General features: G+C 42.3%; 6 protein-coding genes across 6 annotated transcripts; 3 read left to right on the top strand and 3 right to left on the bottom strand.

Annotated features, from left to right (window-relative positions):
* Positions 1–5,137, bottom strand: ari-2 (E3 ubiquitin-protein ligase ari-2). The gene is made up of 3 exons (XM_018104278.3): positions 4,007–5,137; positions 1,091–2,439; positions 1–973 (listed from the first exon to the last, which is right to left on the bottom strand). The coding sequence occupies exons 1-3, from the start codon at positions 4,083–4,085 to the stop codon at positions 821–823; spliced, it is 1,581 nt and encodes a 526-aa protein (XP_017959767.1). The 5' UTR covers positions 4,086–5,137; the 3' UTR covers positions 1–820.
* Positions 5,138–5,255: 118 nt separating this feature from the next.
* Positions 5,256–9,806, top strand: rad50 (DNA repair protein rad50). The gene is made up of 10 exons (XM_018104261.2): positions 5,256–5,399; positions 5,455–6,025; positions 6,094–6,307; positions 6,373–7,551; positions 7,609–7,675; positions 7,732–8,088; positions 8,149–8,318; positions 8,377–8,637; positions 8,692–8,794; positions 8,852–9,806. Exons 1-10 carry the CDS (start codon positions 5,331–5,333, stop codon positions 9,797–9,799), a joined length of 3,939 nt encoding a protein of 1,312 aa, XP_017959750.1. The 5' UTR covers positions 5,256–5,330; the 3' UTR covers positions 9,800–9,806.
* Positions 9,807–10,212: 406 nt separating this feature from the next.
* LOC108653638 (uncharacterized) lies at positions 10,213–11,545 on the top strand. Its single transcript, XM_018104285.3, has 2 exons — positions 10,213–10,628; positions 10,857–11,545. Exons 1-2 carry the CDS (start codon positions 10,332–10,334, stop codon positions 11,295–11,297), a joined length of 738 nt encoding a protein of 245 aa, XP_017959774.1. The 5' UTR covers positions 10,213–10,331; the 3' UTR covers positions 11,298–11,545.
* Positions 11,546–11,972: 427 nt separating this feature from the next.
* LOC108653631 (membrane-bound alkaline phosphatase) lies at positions 11,973–14,042 on the bottom strand. Its single transcript, XM_018104277.3, has 3 exons — positions 13,584–14,042; positions 12,816–13,506; positions 11,973–12,750 (listed from the first exon to the last, which is right to left on the bottom strand). The coding sequence occupies exons 1-3, from the start codon at positions 13,986–13,988 to the stop codon at positions 12,245–12,247; spliced, it is 1,602 nt and encodes a 533-aa protein (XP_017959766.1). The 5' UTR covers positions 13,989–14,042; the 3' UTR covers positions 11,973–12,244.
* Positions 14,043–14,731: 689 nt separating this feature from the next.
* Positions 14,732–18,003, top strand: wmd (serine-threonine kinase receptor-associated protein wmd). The gene is made up of 3 exons (XM_018104283.3): positions 14,732–15,335; positions 16,906–17,571; positions 17,635–18,003. The coding sequence occupies exons 1-3, from the start codon at positions 15,215–15,217 to the stop codon at positions 17,832–17,834; spliced, it is 987 nt and encodes a 328-aa protein (XP_017959772.1). The 5' UTR covers positions 14,732–15,214; the 3' UTR covers positions 17,835–18,003.
* On the bottom strand, positions 17,931–18,951 carry AIMP3 (aaRS-interacting multifunctional protein 3). The gene is made up of 3 exons (XM_018104286.3): positions 18,751–18,951; positions 18,355–18,660; positions 17,931–18,295 (listed from the first exon to the last, which is right to left on the bottom strand). The coding sequence occupies exons 1-3, from the start codon at positions 18,829–18,831 to the stop codon at positions 18,143–18,145; spliced, it is 540 nt and encodes a 179-aa protein (XP_017959775.1). The 5' UTR covers positions 18,832–18,951; the 3' UTR covers positions 17,931–18,142.
* Positions 18,952–19,025: the final 74 nt, after the last annotated feature.

Below are 19,025 nucleotides of genomic sequence, written 5' to 3'. Positions count from 1 at the left end.
TTATTTCTAGTTTTTCAATTTGCATTTAATTAATTTAAATTCAGTCGCATAAGCATACTTAGCGTTAACCTAATAACTAAAATGTATAATTCAGCTTAATATGAAAAACAGCGCTGCCAATTCACAATATGTGTACGTAGAAAAAGGGGGAACTTAACACTTGATGATCGAAAAGTTTTCCTTGTATAATTTCTTGATTTTAGATTTCGTTATCGAGAATGTGTTGGTGTGTGTGTGTGAGTGTGTATATGTATGCTTTTTATAATTACAGTTACAAATACTTGAATATTATTAATATTGTTGTTGTTGTTGTTGTTGCTACAATACGTAAATACGACTTAGAGCTAATTCATGATTTTAATTCCTGCAATTCTCTCACAAAATGTTCATTGTTAATTGTTGTTGTTGGAGTTTTGCTGGCGTTATTAAAGATTACAATTTGTTTTTGGAAAACTATGGATAGCACTCGCTAATTTGTTGTTTGCGCAAGGCGTTGTATTGCAGTTGAATCGAGTTTTGAGTGACATCGAAGTTCACAACTATATATATACATGTGTATATATATATATATATTAAACATACTTTAGATTATAGCTACATATGCACTTGAAATATTTATTTAAAAATTAGCTACAAATTGTTAGACTACATTATATGTATATGCACATATATAATATAGTTATAATATAAGCGTCTACTTATACTGTCGAGTGGCGAGTCACTAAATTTTTAAAATGAAAATCTTCTCTTTCTTGTGCTAATGCGGAGGGAAAGGGATTCGGATGGGAATGAGGATGGGACATTGTGAATGAGTGAAAGCCTATGTTTTTACAATCACGGGAAAAAAGTCTTTGAGTAGTGTGGTGCGACGCTTTTCTGCTATATCCATTTGATTCTCGAGCACAGCACGATCCGTTGTCTCTGCTCGCTCGATTTTCCATGACAGATTCTCAATTTCAGCCTCCAGCTGCGCCTGCGAAAATTTAAATTATATTAATTAGAATTATAAGTAAAAATATATATAATATTAACTAAGCTAACCATACTTAAAGGATCAACCATATAAACTGATTTTTGAATTGCCTCTCACCTGCTGGTATTCGAACAGATTTTTGCGGGATCCCGGTTCCATATAGTAGGCATATGGATACGTATATTGCAGGGTATATCGACATTTGGCTAGCAGCGCGGCTGCATTGAATAGGTATTGCCAATCGATCCAGGTGCCGCTGCCATTCATCACCTTCGTATTGATACGCTGACGCAGTCGATCGATTGTCTGTTGCTCGAGCTTGAGAGACTTGGAATGGTTCTCCCAGCGCTCGTAGTAATGCAAATACTTTTTGAGTGCCTCGCGCGCCTGCACATGAACCGATTCGTTGGCTATATTGGGATTATCCTTGTAGCGCGAGCATTCGTAATACTCTGAGCCGTGCGTCTTCCAATCCCCCAGGCACATCCAGCAGAAGTCGTGCTTGCAGTTGAAGCACTGCATGTGATTGCAGCCGCCGTTCTTCTCGATGCAGATGTGACACTTGGGACAGTCTTTGGTATGGGCGCTAATGTAGTTGGCTGTTTCGCTATCATCGGCGCACTTTGTCAGCCACTTCCTGATGATCTGACAGTCTGTGGGCGCATGGTAGTCCATGCCGCACTTGAAGCAGAAGCCCGTATGGCACACCTTGCAGATGGCACGCTTCGCACAGATCTCCGACGATTGCACAATGATTTGGCAATTGGGGCCGGGACAGAAACGCAGCTGCGGATGCGATTTTACGTAGTCCTTGAAAGCAAACTGCTGGTACTTGTCCCGCATTACTGGCCGTGTGACCAGAGTCAGTACCAAATCTTCGGGCACCCGGACATTACACTGCTGGGCCATGCAGCCAATCTGAATGGAGATGCCCTGAAAGATTTGTGTCTCAAAGTAAATGGTCCAGCAATCCTTGCAAAACGAGTGTCCACACGCCAAGCTATAGAACTTGTCATTCGGCTGCGTGCTCGCACACACCGGACACATTCGTCGCTGTGGCTGTGACTGTTGCTGTTGCTGAGGATTGCCGCTGGCAGCTGTTGTTAGCGATGATGTCGATGCTGATGATGATGTCCTGTAGCCGCTGCTGCTGCTCAAGCGCAGTTGGGCAGCCGCAGCAGCACTCGTCGAGGCCGTCTCCACGGCTGTGGTGGGTGGCTTGATTCTCGCCGACACGAGCAGTGCATTCGCATCCTGCCGATACTTCTCCACCACAGCCGCATTGTTCCACTGGTGCTCGAGCAGCAGCACCTTGGCCAATGAAGGCGTTATTTGTAGTATTGTGTTCAATTTCTCCACCAGCTCATTCAGTAGCTTCTCAATGTCCTCGACGGTTAGGCACTCGTATTCGAAATACTCGGGATCGGCGCGCTTCGGGTCAAGTCTCTCGACATCGCAGTCTTCGCCTAAAAGTAGACAATAGTTATTGATCAAGTTAACAACATAGTCAGAAATATTTCTTGCAGGGTATTTTAAAGTAGCGGAAAGAAAGGATCGATTTGACCTATTCATTCTTTTGATTTGGATTATAGGGTATTTTTTGTCTATATGACAAAGTTTACATGATAGTCCTTCACCTTAATTTTCTGTCTCTGCTATTTGGACTCGGGTTTTCCACGTAATCTACCAAAGGACTAACCAGGTGCAATCCCCAAGTGATTCATTTTCCTTTTCTACCTGCTCAATTCACATGTTTACAGTGGAACAAAATAGCAAACAAAAACAAACAAAAAATCCAATTCATGACGATGTATAATAGAATTGATTGCCATTTTAACGACGGCTTAGAAAAAGGGAAGACAAAAAAAAATTGAAGGCCGAATATTACGTCGTTGGCTTACAAATGAGATTTACCTATGACGTCACAGCCAGCTCAGAGTGTAGGCGTGTGTGTGTGATTGGGTGGGAAAGATAGTCAGAGACAGAGAGATGAAGCAGCAGCTGAAAGGCAGGTCAAAAGCAGCTAAAATTGTTGACGGAAGAAACTGCACGACGCGTCGCGACGTCAGACAGCGAACACTTGAGCACGCATCTCGCTGCGGAGAGGGAGAGCAGCAGCAGAAGCAGCAACAACAGTAACAATATCAACAGCAGGTAAAAGAGATGCCAGTAGAAAGAACACTAAGTAAAGGTGGCAATAATGCAGATAATAAACAGTATATAAAACCAAAATTGAGCAAGACGACTAACAGATACCCTGTATACACACTTAAAAAGCACTAAAACTTGCATACCATGTACGATTCAAATCTTGTTATCGATAACTTTATATGCAGCTGATCTGATGCACATTAGAGATTGTAATGAGGAAATTACAGGACTGCTAGTTTGAGCTTAGCATAGATGCAATATACCATTGATTCCATAAGTATAAGGTATAATTAGTAACAACAGAGACCACTGGCCCCGTATTTTTTGGCGTTGGCCAAGCTTGACGTACATACGTACGACCATTTCAAGTTCAATTTCAATTTCATAATTTAAGTTTCATGGTCAGAAAGCAAACGTAACGAACCGAGCACAACAAGAAATATTAAACACAATCAAATTATATTGTAAACGAGCGAAGAAGCCGCAACGGGCGAACAAAAAACAACTAATAGGGGAAAAAGAGTTCAAGTGTAAAAGGCAGAGAACAGGGCAGGTAAAGGCGAATGTCAAGAGCCAAGCAACGTGCATGCGATTTTATGGAAGGTTAAATGCAAAATGCTAGGCACGACATATGATTGTGTATGTGTATGTGCGCCTGTGTGTGTGTTTGAGTTAAAGGTGAATAACCAAAGCAAAACGTATGCAAATAGTACACACACACACACAATGATATGAAGTAGTGACCATGTCCAATAAGAATATTAAAAGGCTCTAATTGTGTTTGTGTGCTTCAAATCGATTGCGTGTGTGTAATCGATAAACTGCACAAAGCGTCCTTGGACTCTGGTTCTCTTTCTGCCCCCCCACGTCCTCTTAACTTACCTGTATTATAGTAATCATAATCGTCGTCAAATTCCCCATCGTTGTCCGACTCCATTTCCATTTCAATGTCCGAGTCCATTGCAACTCTGTCTGAAGGTGGCAGTTGCTGAGGCAGAGGAAGGAGGCGTGGCAGCAGCCTTGCCTTTGCGTGTGTGTGTTTGTGCGTTTCTCGCTTGGTTGCTCGTTTGTCCGTTGCCTTGCCTGACGACGACGATTGAAGGGCGAGTAAAGCAAAATCGTAAAAATACTTCTTTACAAGGCTACTACACGAACGAGGGGGTTGGCGGGGTTTTCTTTTGTTGTTGTTGTTATTGTTGTTGCTGCTGCTATATTTGTAACAGTTGCTATTGTTGGTGGTGGCGTTGCTGCTGCTGGTGGTAGTGGTGGTGGAAGATTTAGTTATTGTTGTTGTTGTTGGTGCCGTGGGGTACGTTGCAATTGTTGTAACGTCGCTGTCGCACTCCCCATTTACATCATTGCCTGGAAGAACTTTAGCCTAGCGGGGTGGCAACGTTTGGCAGCGGCCAATAGATCCCGTTTTATTTTCGTTTCTCACACACACATATTCACGCGCAAGCACACACATGTAGAGCCGTTGGTGCTGCTACTGCTGGTGCATTCAATGCCGTGCATTCGATTTTGTTTTTTTTTTTTTATATATATATATATTATAAATAGACACTAACGACGCACTCAGGTTAATTCTTTCTCGCTTAGCTGTTGTATTCTGTGCAAAGCTACGCAATCAGAATGCAATTATTTTTACTAGCAGCATTCAATTCCTTTGTCTTTTGATTTTTCGCAGCGCCTGCCTGCCTTTGCACTCGCACTCGCGCACTAGCTGCGTTGCTCGCCCCTCTCTCTCTTTCACTCTTTCTGTGATTACCCCCTGCTCTCATCAATACACTCACTCACACTGAGCAACACCCACACGACGCTGCAGGCACACACACGGTCACTAGCACGAGAACGAGTACATTCCACAGTTTACGTGAAAAGCAAATGCACTTTTATTTAATAGCTATTGCACTTGCTACGTTTATTAATAATAACTTATAAGAACGGCGAAAAACGCTCTGAGACGCAGAACTACAAGTGACGCAGTGTTACCAAAACCAATATACTAAAAATATGGTGAACAGCTGTTTGTGGTGGTTGTCCGATTATACCATTTTCATAGCGCATTTTTGCGTTTATATTGAACGGCTCTATTTACTGATAAGTTATCGGAGTAAATCGAAGTCCCTAGTTATCGCTTCAAGGTTGCCGGCAAAATTGCGCTGCTTGATATTGTGAAATCATTTGAAAGTGTGGAAAAAATAAGATGTCGACCATTGAGAAGCTCTCTATTCAAGGTGTACGCAGCTTTGGCGTTAATGCTGAAGATATGCAAGTAAGTTTTAAATGACGGCTTCCCATAACACCTGTTGCTAATCCTGTCCTATTAGAGTATCACCTTCTCGTCGCCTATTACGCTGATTCTGGGTCAAAACGGTTGTGGCAAGACAACAATTATTGAATGCCTAAAATATGCCCTCACTGGCGAGTATCCGCCCGGCAGCAGCAGCGGAAAGAACTTCGTGCACGATCCCAATATATTTGACAAAAATGAGTCGTTGGCCCAGGTGAAAATGCTAGTGCGGGACCGTCGGAATGTCCAGATGTCCATTTGCCGCAGCATGAAGGTTACCAAAGTTAGGAACGGTCTTACCTTTAAGACTATAGATTCGACGATAAATTTTCTGGGCAGCGATGGGAAGCCGTCAAAGAACAGCCAAGAGTCGATGAGCTCCCGCGTCATCAATACGGACATGGCTGTTAGCGATTTCATGGGCGTGTCCAAGGCAATAATAAACAGTGTACTATTTTGCCATCAAGAGGACTCCAGCTGGCCACTGGATGAGCCCAAAAAGCTGAAGGAGAAGTTCGATGCGATCTTTGGCATAACGGAGTACAACAAAGCACTCGACAGGATCATCAAGTTGCGAAAGACAGCCGTGGAGGAGCTCAAAGTAATGAGTATGTAATTAGTTTCAGGGTAATAACTAAAGAGTAACAAGTGCTCATTTTGAATGTGATACCTTCAGATGCAAACTTGAAGCTCTTGGAGCACTTCAAGAAAGAAATGGACGAGAAGACGATGAGTCTGCAGAATGCGCAGCGTAAATGTGAGGAAATCAAGGAGGAGTGCATCAAATGTGATGAGGAAGTAAAGCCAATTGATGCAAGACTGAAGGAAATACGGAATATTGAATTCGAAATTGGGGAATATCAAGCAGAAAAAGTCAAAGTGGATACCAAGTAGGGGCACTTAATATCTTAACCTGTTATGATTTTATACTATATAAATCCTTTAATCTCGCCAGGCACCAAAGTTGTGTGGAGCAAATAGCCAAGCTAAATAGACAGATAAAGACGCCATTTGAGGGCTCTCTCGTGGAACTGGAAGCAGAGATACGAAGCTTCAGTCAGCGAATGTCGGAAATAAAATATCAACTTACTGATGTCGAGGATCAACTTCTGCAAAATCGTAAAACGAAGGAAGATCAGCAGAAAACACTGGCCAAGCAGGATAAGGAACGCTACGTGGCACAGCAGAAGCTGAAGAGCGAGCAGGAATGCAAGCTGGAGCTCTCGCGGCACATTCAGACTTTGAGCGCTCAACTGCAAATCAATGTGAAGCCATCAGTCGTGGATAATCCACAGGAATTAATTGATCTTCTGGATGACATCGATGGGAATCTTATGGCCAAGCAGTGTGAAATCACAGAACTGTCACAGAGCAATGATCAGGCGGATCAAGCGCGTCAGGAAAAAATCGATGAGCTGCGCAACGAGCTAACCAAATCGGAGCAGAGCATAAAAACACAGGAGAAGCAAAAGGCGGACACCGAGCGAGATATCGAATCACTGGAGATGAATATCAAACAAATCGAAACTTCGCAACAGCAGCTCAAAGTACTCGAGAAGCAAATCGCTGACACAAATGAAAAATACGAGCATTCCACGCGCAACTTCAATCAGGAGGCATGTCGTAAGGTTATAGCTAGCAAAAAGGAAAACAGAGACAAGAAACAGGCGCAGTTTAAGCAGCTCGACGATCAGCTCACATTCCTCAGCTCCATCGCCAATGTGAAGACTGAGATCGGACTCAAGGAGAAAGAGCTGGAGAAGAAGAACCATGAGATACAACGTGTGCGCAGCAAACACGGCGATAATTTGAACAAATTTTTCAAGGAATCAATATCAAGCAATTATCGTCGGGCCATGCAAAATGAATACGATAAGCTACGGCGTGAGATTGATGAATTGAACGTGGATGCCAATGGTAAAAATTTGGCAAAACAATCACATGAGATCAAGCGCAAGAACCTAATTGAAGAAATCGCGCGCATGGAGAAGGAAGTGCAGGACTCTGAGGAGCGCATTTATCAAAAGTGCCACGGCATGCCCTATGATGAGCTGCTGCTGCGCAGCAAGACAGCTATAGCCAAGCTACAGCTGGAGCATGGAGCACTCAAGTCTGCCGAGGCCATGTACAAGAAGTAAGATAAGCAATCTAACTGCACTTCGATAATCTAATCTCGATTCTAATCATGCAGGTATATACAGAAAATAGAGGAGGAGCCCAGCTGTCCGTTGTGTCACCACAATATGTCAGGGGATGAGGTAGGCTCATATTTATTGCTATCATTAGCTAGTCTAATTCTCTATTGACCCTTAAGGCCTGCGATTTGACTACCGAGTTGACGGATGAAATACAAAAGTTGCCGGACAACATAAGCCGCACCGAAAAATCCCTAAAGACAGAGCAATCGAAGTATGAGCAGCTACTGCAGATCAAGCCAACCATTGACAAAGTTAAGGAGCTGAAGGAGAAGCTGCCCAAGAAGAAGGAGGAGCTGCGCACCATCGAACAAAGTTTGGGTGATATAGTCAGCGAATATGAGACGCTAATGGCTCGACTAGGCGAGCCGACGCACAATATGGACTTGGCCAATTCGATGCTGGGCGATATGACGCTGCTAGATGAGGCGCTGAAGGAATCTGTGCGCGTTAAAAAGGATCTAGAACAGCTAAAAGTATTTTATAATAATAAAAAGCCGAATTTACTTATTTATGTTAATACATACAAATTCCAGCTTAAATTGCCAGAGAACTATGATGCCAGCGTCTCCATAGAAGATTTGCAAAAGCAAAAGGCTGAGGTGTCCAAAGAGTTAGAGGCTGAGTCCAAAGCGCTGGAGACCAGTCAGCAAGCATTCGAGAAGCAAGTGGAGGCACTAAGCCGCTTGCGTGAATTTCTAAATGGGTAGAATTTAGTTGCCTATATAAACATATTTATATTTATAAAATTTCTCTTATTTTAGCCTAAAGGACAAACGTATAAATCTCCAAGAGGGCGTGCAGAACCTACCCCAATTGAAGGAACGTTTGGACAAGCTAACACGCCTGGTCATTGCTATTGGCATGGAAGTAACAGAGCTCCGATCAAAGCTGCAGCCGATCAAGCAGAAACTAGGCGCAGCCTTAAGCGAAAAGGCGCGGTTGAAAGAAATGGAGCGTGTTAAGCTGGAGCAATTGCAGGCTAAATATATGGAATACAAAAGCATCGATAAGGATATACAAAGGCAAGCAGTTAAATACTTAGCTCATATAAATATTTATAAATGTTTTCTTTACAGATTGAATGAACAGGCGCAGGAGTTTGCCAAGCTGGATCTAGTGAATGCCATCAAAAAATACGATGCTTCCATCAACGCAACCAAAGAGGAGATCAGCAATTTGGTAGCTATAATTAATTTACCCACTGATATACAGAGTCTATAATCAACCACATTCCAGGATACACAAATCAACGAAAAAAACGAAGAGCTGGAAGCCATTAAGAAGAAATGCTTTGATCAACAGGCTCTGGAGCGCGATCTAAAGGACAATCGAGAGTTAAAGCAGCTGCAGCTGAAGGAAAGCGCATTAAGTGAAGATTGTAAGAGGCTAGCAAAGCAATTGGGAAATCTAGATTTCCGCAGCGTCACAAAGGAGAAGAACGAGCTGATAAGGAAACGTGATGTGGCCACCGTGCGACGTGGCGAGCTGCTCGGGCAGCAGGGCGAAATTAACAATCAAGTGAATAAGCTCCAGAAAGAGATGGCTGAGCCGAGGTATAAGGAGTCCATGAAGAACTATATGAGAGCCAAGTTCGAGGTGGCTGTGAAGCAGTGTGGCATCGAAGACCTGGGCCGACATCGCCAGGCCTTGGATTGGGCGCTGATTGAGTTTCACAAGGAGAAAATGAATAACATAAACAGCTTGATACGGGAGTATTGGCGCATGATCTATCGTGGCAACGATATTGATTATATACAGATTAAAACCGATGACAGTGCAACTGATACATCGGCCGATCGCCGCAAGAACTATAACTATTGTGTGGTCCAATCGAAGAATAACTCCGTGATTGATATGCGTGGCCGATGCAGTGCAGGACAACGTGTCCTGGGCTCACTCATCATTCGTATGGCCCTGGCGGAGACTTTTAGCAGCAACTGCGGTGTCCTGGCCTTGGATGAGCCCACCACAAATCTGGATCGTGATAATATAATGTCATTATGTGATGCACTCAATCGCATCGTCGAAAGTCGCCAGCATCAATCGAATTTCATGCTCATCATAATTACGCACGACGAGAATTTCATCTCGTCGCTGGGCAAAATAACAGATTACCATCGAGTGTATCGCAACTCTGAATGCAAATCGGTGATACAAAAAGTTCGAGTCGATGGGGGTCACTAAACTAGACCAGTATTCCAAACATATAAATATATACAAAAAAGATGCCATATTTCATATATACAGGAAATATTTCTTTCTTATATCTTAAAAATGTTACCATATTTACTATGTTATTGAGAGTGTACATTCCTTATTCGTGTTAAATTGTAAAACATAATCTATTAAATATTTTTATTAATCAACCATAACGATGACTGAAAGGAATTCAATTATAGAAATATTCATAGAATATTTTTATTTGGGTAGATCTTAAACCAAAGATTGTTATTTCTTTTGTACGTATATATATGTATGTTTGACTATGTTGTATATATGTATGTGCTCTCTTTAGTTCTGTTAGATAGATTAAAGAGATGTGAGCAGTCTCTGTAGATAATCATGATCAATCATTATTATATATCAATATATTTTCGGAATTCAATATAATTTGAGTCCTGAGCTTAGTATACACAGTTAGCAGCGCTTTGAAAATCTAAACACCTAGTAATCAATTTGTAAAATCTGAAGTTTTCCCATCCATGGCACAAGCCACATGGCTGGCAGCAGTTGTCGAGTGTGGACCGACGCAAGAGGCGTTGGCCAACATGCAGAAACAGCGCTATGTCAAGAGTCCCTAAATGACGACCAGCGCGAATTAGTGCAACTGATGCAATGTGAGAATGTGGTTGGGAAATATGTAGACCCAGATGAACCGGTGAACTGGCGGGGCGATCCAACCGATTCATGCACCAACCATGGAGGGGAAGCTTTTCAGATTTCAAGTACAAAGATTACAGCCCCCTGCTGCAGGGAATGCTGGCTACGCGGCGCAGCAGTGCAGGGAAAGCAGGTAGGCATTGAAGGCATATGGAAACTCCGCGAAGCGAACATTGCAATTAGTTGAACAAACTGTTCTCTAAGTCATACAGTTAAAGCTCTCCTAACGAGCTTTTTCCTGCTGAGATCAAACGTCGTTTCGCTTCCAGTTGTCTCCAGTTCTTAAGCTCAATATCGATTGCATAAATATACCTATCGATATTTTGTTCCGTTGATGTTTGATTTAACTCCCAATTTGCAGCTAACCTCGTTAAGAAGAGACAAACCCTCGCATAAGCAGGCCGTTCGCTTGGACTCGGAGACCTATGTGGGTCGTGTGTTCCCCATGAAGTTTCGTCTACGTCGAGCGGCATGCAGGTGTCGCAATTGTAATCGGGAACTGGCGCTACACGAAACAGTGACTGGCAATGAGGATATGCTATTGTTGTCCGATTGCTGCACCGTCAAGATAGAGTCACACAAGCAGATCGAGAATTGGAATCGTGTTCCTGTCGGCTTAATAACGGGAAAGCAAAAAATTTCCAAAAGGACTCTGACAGAAAGCTGTAAGGAAGATAAAAAATCCGTGACATTACCACGTCCAGCTGCCAAAGATCCTGTGAGGAAATCGAACAAAAGAAGAGCAACTAAATATGTAAAGAGCGATAAGTCCGGAGCACAGTCGAAAAAGTCAAAAATTTGAATTCAAATTGAAACGGCTTTAGAAACAGATTGCAATGCAATTTTGAATAGAGTTCTCAGTTAAGGCCTATAGATGAACGCCGATTATTGAAATTGCACAATTTTGATTTGCTTTTCATTTATATGTTTTAACTCAAAATTTCTATTTAAAAATGTCTCTAAAGTAGCTTCAATGCGAGAGCAAAGTATATATTTTTTTTTTTTTTACTAAACAAAATTATAAAAATACAAAGTGTAAATTTCAAATAATAAAAAAAAAATTAATTATTAATTGATTTGAGATATTAAATGGGTTTCGAGAACAGCGAAAAGTCTTCGTTAGTCGCGACTATCTAGACTCTAGTCTCTAGTCTATCATCTATGATACCCGGATTATTGTCTCTGCGTATGAATGGGTACTCAGACGGACAGCCAACCTCGTCGTCGTTATCAAGAATATATGTGTACTTTATAGGGTTTATTACGCCTTTTACCGCCTCTTTCATAACTATTTTTAAGGAATTTGAAGATTGACAGACTAATCCACAGTTCGGATTACAATCGAATCAGTAAACATTTATTTGCGTTCTTAGCTCAGAGTTCGCAATCTAAATAAAGAATTCGCTTGTCTTATCATTATAATTATATCATCAAGACACAGACAAAATCTGTACAAAAAAGTTAAGATCATGATCGCTTTTTATGGTACAATTATGATGTGCTGCTGTCTGGCAAGCACTTAAGGGTTATTTTTATTATACTGAGATATAAAGCTAAGTTATTTTAAGACTAAGTATAGATAGAGCAGTGTTGGCCATGAAGGAAAAGACTTCTTTTGCAGTTCCTTCTTTATTTGGCAGTAAGTGAGTGTATATGTAGGACTATAGAATCATACGAATAGAGTCTCATATAATGCTCTCTCTCTCTTTCTTTTCCTACTGCCTCTCTCTCTCTCTCTCCTCTTCAGCTCTACTTGGCATCACATAGTTTGGGCCCGTTGCCAATGCAGGCAGCATAAGCCATCAGATGTGGAATCGTGTGCTGCTGCATGACTCCCGTAAAGAGATGACTCTGCGGTCCAGATGCGAATATGCCGACATCGTCGCCGGAATGCACGCCCTGATCCTTGGTTATATAGCCAGGGAAGACAAAATCATTGGCTCCGATTTCCGACGTCATATCCTTGCGCTTGCCATTCTCATCGATATAGTTCTTGGGGCCGACAGCATAGTTGAGTGTGCTGTACCGAATGCCATTGACATCTGTGTCGTGTTGGTTTAGTCCGAGAATGGGTGTGCCTCGGCCAGGATAGCCAGCTATGCTCAGGGCATGTCCGTGATCCGATGTGACGACGATCAGGGTATCCTCAATGCTCGTCATATCGCGTGCCAACTGTATGGCCTTCTCGAATTCCAATGCCTCGTCCAGGGCATAGCCCGCCTTTGTGTAGTGATTGCCGTAGTCAATCAATCCACCTGATTAGAGGAGATGTTATCAAGTGAACTGGCAGGGAATGGAAAGCCATACGATCGAGTCTCACCTTCAATAAAGACGAAAAACCCGTTTTCATTTTGGCTCAACTTCTTGATGGCAACCTCCGTGAGCTCGGAGAGCGTGGGCTGATAGCTGGGATCGGCTTCCAAGTGGAACTTCATGAGGGAGGACTGGAAGAGTCCAATGACGCTGGAGACGGCCGAGACGTTCAAGCTCAGCAGCTGCTTGCGATTGCTAACGAGGACGCCGCCGTCGTGCCTCGCCTGCCAGCGGGAGAGTAGATTGACGCCATCCGAACGCTCACCTGGCTTGCCGTGCAAATCCTTAATGGTCTTTGGCAAAAACTTGCCCATGCCACCGCCAAACATTACTTCGAAATTCCGTCCAGGCACTTGGGTCACGAGCTGGGTGGCCATATCGACGCATTCTCTGGGATCCACGCCATAGCTTTCCACATCCGTATCGCATTCCCAATTGCGATTCGCTGTCTTGGCATAGGCGCCCGAGGGACTGGCATGGGTGAGCGTTGTGGTCGTTACAATGCCCGTGGATTTGCCAGCATTCTGGGCCCATTCGGCAATGGAGGTGAGTCGATTAGCTGGATCTTGGCTTTCCGTGCAGTTGTTAAAGTTCACCGCTGCGCTGACGCCAATCTCAATGATGTTTGTCTTCACGCCGCACAAATACGCCGTAGCTGTGCAGGCAGAGTCCGGCACTTGGGCATTGGAGCAATAGGTCTACATAGAAAGAGAAAGAGAGAGAGAGAGAGAATAAGAAAAATATTTATTATAGCAGTTTCTCTTCGTTAGCTCACCCGACTTAGACCGGTGTGTGGGAACCGTTCGAAGCTCAACGATGCCTCTTCGCCGGTTCCGCCCGCTCTCTGACCCTTTAATATGCGCGCCGCTGTTACGGTGGACAGCGACATGCCATCGCCCAAGAACAATATCAAATTTTTGGCTCGCTTGCCATTCGGCTGTGGCAGCTTCAATCTCTTCTCCAGCTCCTCATAGGCCAAATCATACCAGAACTTTGGATCTTTTTCCTCTGGCGGCGTATACTTCTCAGTGGCTATGCCTGTGTCAAAGCGTGATTGCACTAATCTCCTGCCAGTCAGCTCCTCCACATAATGAACTCCATCGTTTGAACCGAGGGCAACGCCCACCAGGACGAGCAGCACAAATGTAAGCTGTTGCTTTAGGCAAAGCATCTTAAGCATCTACCAGACGGGTTCAGCTCTTACCAACTGATACCATTTTCGGCACTCTGCCACGGTTTATATACATGAATTTAGAACTCGACGAATATAGATTTTTATGGCTTAGTGATAGCAAGGTCTTCGTTTTTCTTGTTATTCTCAAATGGATTTAGCTTTTTACTTATCTACAACTCAAGGCAAATCAGTGGCACACTTTTTTTTTTCTTTTTTATTATGATCAATCATTGTGATTATTAGTATAAATTGAGATATAGCTTATGAAGGTTCTTGACTGGGAGAAATTTTATATGTAGTTGCGAAATCAAGTTCATCGCTTTACTCTAATCTTAAGGAAATTGCTGAGCTCATTTGAGTAAATGCGAAATAAGCGTTGACTTAGCCATAACACGTGTTATATCAGAAAAGATAATTATTTCGGTCATGATTTTGGAACGTGTGTAAATTTATCTGTGAAATTATTCTGCCTCCTCATAATACAAACAAAATCCAAAACTCGAGTTCAAGGTAATAAAATCTCTGGAAAACTACTTTCGTAGAAAATGCTTGTAGATTACATACAGCAGGAATTTTTTGGATATAATTTTATAGACACAAAAGAGATAAATTTGAATATCTGATGATTGATCGTTTTTTTTCGCGCACTCAGCGAATACAATCGGTCTTTTCAGCGATTCTTCATCTGCATAGCTATCGATGTTTGCCGTCTGCGCAGTGCGCACCTATCGATACTTTGACTGTGCCGTCGATTCTTCTCGCAACAATCATTCGGCAGCCAAATCGTCCAACAACAACAGCGTGTCGCGTAATTATTTTTATTCCACCTCTTGCTAATAAAAAAAATATACAAAATTTAAAACAGCACTTATATATCTAAATATATATAAATATTTGTAAATAATTTGTTTCAATTTGTTTTTAAACAACAAAGTGCCGATAAACAACATAGACAACAACACACACCAAAGTGCAGCTGCCAAGGACACGAATTATATGAAAGTAGTGCAGCTAGGAGCATGCAACGGCATTAAAATATATACATACATATACAAAGTATTTAATAAGCAGGAAAAGTACAAAGTTTCTAAACTAAAGCAAAACTCAACTATTATAAACCGATTGAATTAGGAGTGGTATACAACTGAGTATACAACAGCAAAATAGCGAGAAAGTAATTTTTAAGCGAAGGAAGCAGAAAGAAGCATCGCAGCTGATTTTAGTTATCAAGAATGGCGGCCAATAACTTGCGACAGATTCCATTGACCTGCAGTGGACACACCAGGCCCGTGGTGCATTTGGATTTCAGTGATATCTGCGATAGTGGCTATTTTCTCATATCGGCTTGCAAAGGTACGTAAACAATGGAAAGTGAATCATAAGCTCCGACTTGACTATACCCTGTAAACAATTCAGAGTAATATTTTGCATATATTAGAAATATATAATATAATATAGAATTAGTCTTCATTACCTGCTTAGACGATAATAGTAGGAGATTAATCGATGATTGAAATGATCTTAACCGTGCGCTATTCCAGTTACAATTGTAATCTCTAGCCTGGAAGAGATTTTAGTAAGGCACTTGTTGCCTGCTTCTGCTTGTTGCCTAATTTAAGCTTAATAATCTTTGAGCATAGAGTATAAAACGCGTCCTAATATTATTTATATATTAGTTTACCTGTATGGAATTGTATGTGTCACATATATATTACATAGCTCAAGCTATGTCTAGCCTAACCGTAGCCTTGACCTAAATGAAAAAAAAAAAAATAAATGATCACGAAACCAGTTTAGCAAAACCCTTTGCCAAACGCTCGCCTGCTGCACATACATAAATACATATTTACGTCTGAATATATTTAACATACGTTCTTTACCTTGACAATGTCTACAAGTATACACTTATGTATATATGATATATGCATGTATGTATGTGTGTTTTTATTTGTGCTTTCAAAAATATTGTTGCGGAAAGCAAATTTCCCATTGCAAGTTCAAGTTAATTTTTATCGCCATTTAATGCAATGTTTCCCCCTTGTTTAGCAACTTTTCAAAAAACTTTATTTGTTGTCATACGCAGGAAGCACCTTGAAACTTCTATATTTATACATATATACATAAGCACATACATATACATACATATGTATATTCACTGCAGCTGCAATACGTTCCAAACAAAAACAAGTAAGAAATGCAATCGAATGTTCCCAACTGCGCGATACTTTGTACATAGTATTGTTAAAGTATTATCGTATTGACTGCCGAGCCACTGGGTGTTCCCTGCATAGAGGTGCCTTACACATCAGTTTCCTGCCTAATGATATTGTATATTGGGAACAGTTTCAAATGATGTTCTTCCACTTTGAATAAATGAGAACTGTTTTAGAGGCTTTGAAAATTTAGTTCTCTTTAAAAACTGCAAGCTTGCATACCCTGTTTTAATTTGCAGACAGGGCATGTAAACAAGGCGATAACAACTGAACTTGTAAAACGACAACTAAAATAAAATTGATTGAGCGCTTAGATTTGCGTCCCTGCACACATTCACAGCCCGCCTCAAGCTCTCTTTCTCTCTCTTCCTCTCCGTTTCTCTCTGTGTCTGTCTGTCGATCACGTTGCAATGGAAGTGACGTGAACTTGGTGCACGGCTGTCGACGTCGCAGCCGCTGCGTCAGGTCGTTGGCATTGAGCGCAGTCGTTGAGTCAAGGTAGCTTCCGCCGCTCACGCATACACACACACACACACTCACATGTATAGGCATTGCATTTAGTGATCGCAATTTAGAATCGATTTCGATTTCTCACATTTGCCATTTTCGCAGATGCCTCACTCACCCACACAGATATATGTACAAGTGCACATGTATTAACTTAGTGATTGCAATTAAAATTAGATTTTAATATCGATTTCTTGTTGCAGATGGCAGCCCAATGCTGCGTCACGGCGATACCGGCGACTGGGTGGGTACCTTCGAGGGACACAAGGGCGCCGTCTGGGGAGTGGCACTCAATCGCAATGCAACGCTGGCCGCATCCGGCGCCGCCGATTTCACTGGCAAGGTTTGGAATGCAGTCAGCGGTGCCGAAATACAGAGTTTCCAGCACAAGCATATCGTGAAGAGCGTCGCGTTCGACAACAGCTCTGAGAACATTGTCACCGGCAGTAATGAAAAGCTGGTGCGTGTCTTCAATCTGGAGCAACCGGAGGCGGAGCCCGAGCTTTATGTGGGCCATACAGGTGCGATAAAGCGGGCGCTCTTCTGCCGGGACGACAAGTGCATCATCTCAGCGGCCGACGATAAGACGGTGCGGCTCTGGGATCGCATGACCGGCATTGAGGTGCAGCGTCTGCAATTCCCCAACAATCCCAACAGCCTGGAGATCTCGCATGACAATCATGTGCTGACCATCACTCATGGCTCGACGATCAGCTTCTGGGAAATCGATACGCTAAAGAAGCTAAAGGAGGTGAAAGTGCCGACGAATGTCGCGTCGGCCAGTTTACATCCGGATAAGCATGTCTTTGTCTGCGGCGGCGAGGACTTTAAAATGTATAAATTCGATTATATAACAGGCAATGAAATTGGTAAGGCTTTGAAAATAATCGTATGATCATAGCTAAAGTCTTTCCATTTTTCTATCATAACAGAATCCTTCAAGGGCCATTTCGGACCAGTGCATTCAGTGAAATTCAGCCCTGATGGCGAACTCTATGCAAGTGGCTCTGAGGATGGCACGCTGCGTCTATGGCAGACCACAGTGGGCAAGACGTATGGCCTATGGAAGTGCACCGAGCCGAGTGAGCTGAACAACTCGCTCAGCTCACCACGCGAGGTGCAAGCAAACTGATGTTGGAGAAGTACAAGTCGCTGCTATACAGTGCAAAAACAGCCAGCGCATGGAAAATAATTAAAAAGAGCATCAATTTTTCATATAACAAACATATTTCGAATCACAAATAATTTGTAATTATATATTTCTTTTTCAAATGAAATGTTATCGATAACGATAAACAAGATTCCAGCGCTCTTCACTCATTGACATTCAATCACACACACAGTCACACTCCCTCATATGCATCGATGAATATGTATGCATGAATTGGTGTGTGTGTGGTACAATAGAAATAAATATTGAATCGGTTTCCTTTTGCTAATTCAAAGGTGTGTGCCTGTCGCCCAGTTGTGCAGGTAAATGGTTGTAAAATTGAGCAGAGTCTCGCCTTGATGTATGTCGGGTCGCTGCTGCAAGTGATCATACCATCTAGACAAATTCAAATAGTTTTCCTTATCCACCGGCGACAGGGATTTCTGTAAGCAACATAAAAGGCTATAGAGTCTTACGTTTGTAATATTTTTTAAGCACGCACAATAAGATCACCGATAGCATAAAACACTGCGAGATCGCCGAGTGTTAAGAAGTGTCCCACCAAATAGGATTTCCTGCTAAACAGATTGTTCAAGTCCGCTAGCAATTGCTTGGATACATGCTTATCTTTTGAGCCGGGTCCAACATAAAGAACTGCAAATTCAATCCATTGATAGACCTGTGCCTGCACTTCCGGGGATGCAATACTATTTTGTGCTATTTCTGATTTGGATTCAACCGCCAAGCTTTCTAGTATGGTGGCAAAGCCCGTCACCCTATTGTTTTGGGCGCCAATGCGTGTTACGACCTTGACAATAAGAATTAGATTAATGTCACCCACATATGAATGTATAGGAAGCCCACTGTACCAGACACGTTGTGCTTTCAGATCCATTACCTGTTCGTCATTTAGCTGTATTTCACCGGGTGCAACGCCCAAGCAGTTAGCAATTTTCTGCACCGTTGCAACGTCACACATATTTATTAATGGAAATAGTATCGTATACAATATAAAGTGGCTCAAGAAAAATGCGAATCTGCAAAAATGTTGAGATGCACAGCGCAGGTGTTTGCCAGGGCTGGATCAAAAACGCTATTAAAAGAGGTAAAGCATATCGATAAGCGTGAATTGACTGATTTTATGCTAAAATTAAAGCAATTACAGAGAAATAT

Source organism: Drosophila navojoa, chromosome 5, assembly GCF_054131105.1.
Source record: "Drosophila navojoa isolate 15081-1374.11 chromosome 5, UAZ_NAV_1.0, whole genome shotgun sequence".
Taxonomy (NCBI): Eukaryota; Metazoa; Arthropoda; class Insecta; order Diptera; family Drosophilidae; genus Drosophila; species Drosophila navojoa.
This window is presented reverse-complemented; position numbering and strand designations above follow the sequence as displayed.

What these genes read in the sequence shown, in the direction of transcription:
- LOC108653638 (XM_018104285.3), top strand. Translation starts at nt 10,332, where the DNA reads ATGGCTGGCAGCAGTTGTCGAGTGTGGACCGACGCAAGAGGCGTTGGC. An exon ending in CAGCAGTGCAGGGAAAGCAG is followed by an intron (nt 10,629 to 10,856) that starts GTAGGCATTGAA and finishes CCCAATTTGCAG; the next exon opens with CTAACCTCGTTAAGAAGAGA.
- rad50 (XM_018104261.2), top strand. Translation starts at nt 5,331, where the DNA reads ATGTCGACCATTGAGAAGCTCTCTATTCAAGGTGTACGCAGCTTTGGC. An exon ending in GCCGAGGCCATGTACAAGAA is followed by an intron (nt 7,552 to 7,608) that starts GTAAGATAAGCA and finishes CTAATCATGCAG; the next exon opens with GTATATACAGAAAATAGAGG. An exon ending in ATCGATAAGGATATACAAAG is followed by an intron (nt 8,638 to 8,691) that starts GCAAGCAGTTAA and finishes TTTTCTTTACAG; the next exon opens with ATTGAATGAACAGGCGCAGG.
- ari-2 (XM_018104278.3), bottom strand. Translation starts at nt 4,085, where the DNA reads ATGGACTCGGACATTGAAATGGAAATGGAGTCGGACAACGATGGGGAA. An exon ending in TTATGATTACTATAATACAG is followed by an intron (nt 2,440 to 4,006) that starts GTAAGTTAAGAG and finishes GTCTACTTTTAG; the next exon opens with GCGAAGACTGCGATGTCGAG. An exon ending in ATCTGTTCGAATACCAGCAG is followed by an intron (nt 974 to 1,090) that starts GTGAGAGGCAAT and finishes AAATTTTCGCAG; the next exon opens with GCGCAGCTGGAGGCTGAAAT.
- wmd (XM_018104283.3), top strand. Translation starts at nt 15,215, where the DNA reads ATGGCGGCCAATAACTTGCGACAGATTCCATTGACCTGCAGTGGACAC. An exon ending in TCTCATATCGGCTTGCAAAG is followed by an intron (nt 15,336 to 16,905) that starts GTACGTAAACAA and finishes TTCTTGTTGCAG; the next exon opens with ATGGCAGCCCAATGCTGCGT. An exon ending in TATAACAGGCAATGAAATTG is followed by an intron (nt 17,572 to 17,634) that starts GTAAGGCTTTGA and finishes CTATCATAACAG; the next exon opens with AATCCTTCAAGGGCCATTTC.
- LOC108653631 (XM_018104277.3), bottom strand. Translation starts at nt 13,988, where the DNA reads ATGCTTAAGATGCTTTGCCTAAAGCAACAGCTTACATTTGTGCTGCTC. An exon ending in CACACACCGGTCTAAGTCGG is followed by an intron (nt 13,507 to 13,583) that starts GTGAGCTAACGA and finishes CTTTCTATGTAG; the next exon opens with ACCTATTGCTCCAATGCCCA. An exon ending in GTTTTTCGTCTTTATTGAAG is followed by an intron (nt 12,751 to 12,815) that starts GTGAGACTCGAT and finishes TCCTCTAATCAG; the next exon opens with GTGGATTGATTGACTACGGC.
- AIMP3 (XM_018104286.3), bottom strand. Translation starts at nt 18,831, where the DNA reads ATGTGTGACGTTGCAACGGTGCAGAAAATTGCTAACTGCTTGGGCGTT. An exon ending in TACAGCTAAATGACGAACAG is followed by an intron (nt 18,661 to 18,750) that starts GTAATGGATCTG and finishes CTTATTGTCAAG; the next exon opens with GTCGTAACACGCATTGGCGC. An exon ending in ATGCTATCGGTGATCTTATT is followed by an intron (nt 18,296 to 18,354) that starts GTGCGTGCTTAA and finishes TGTTGCTTACAG; the next exon opens with AAATCCCTGTCGCCGGTGGA.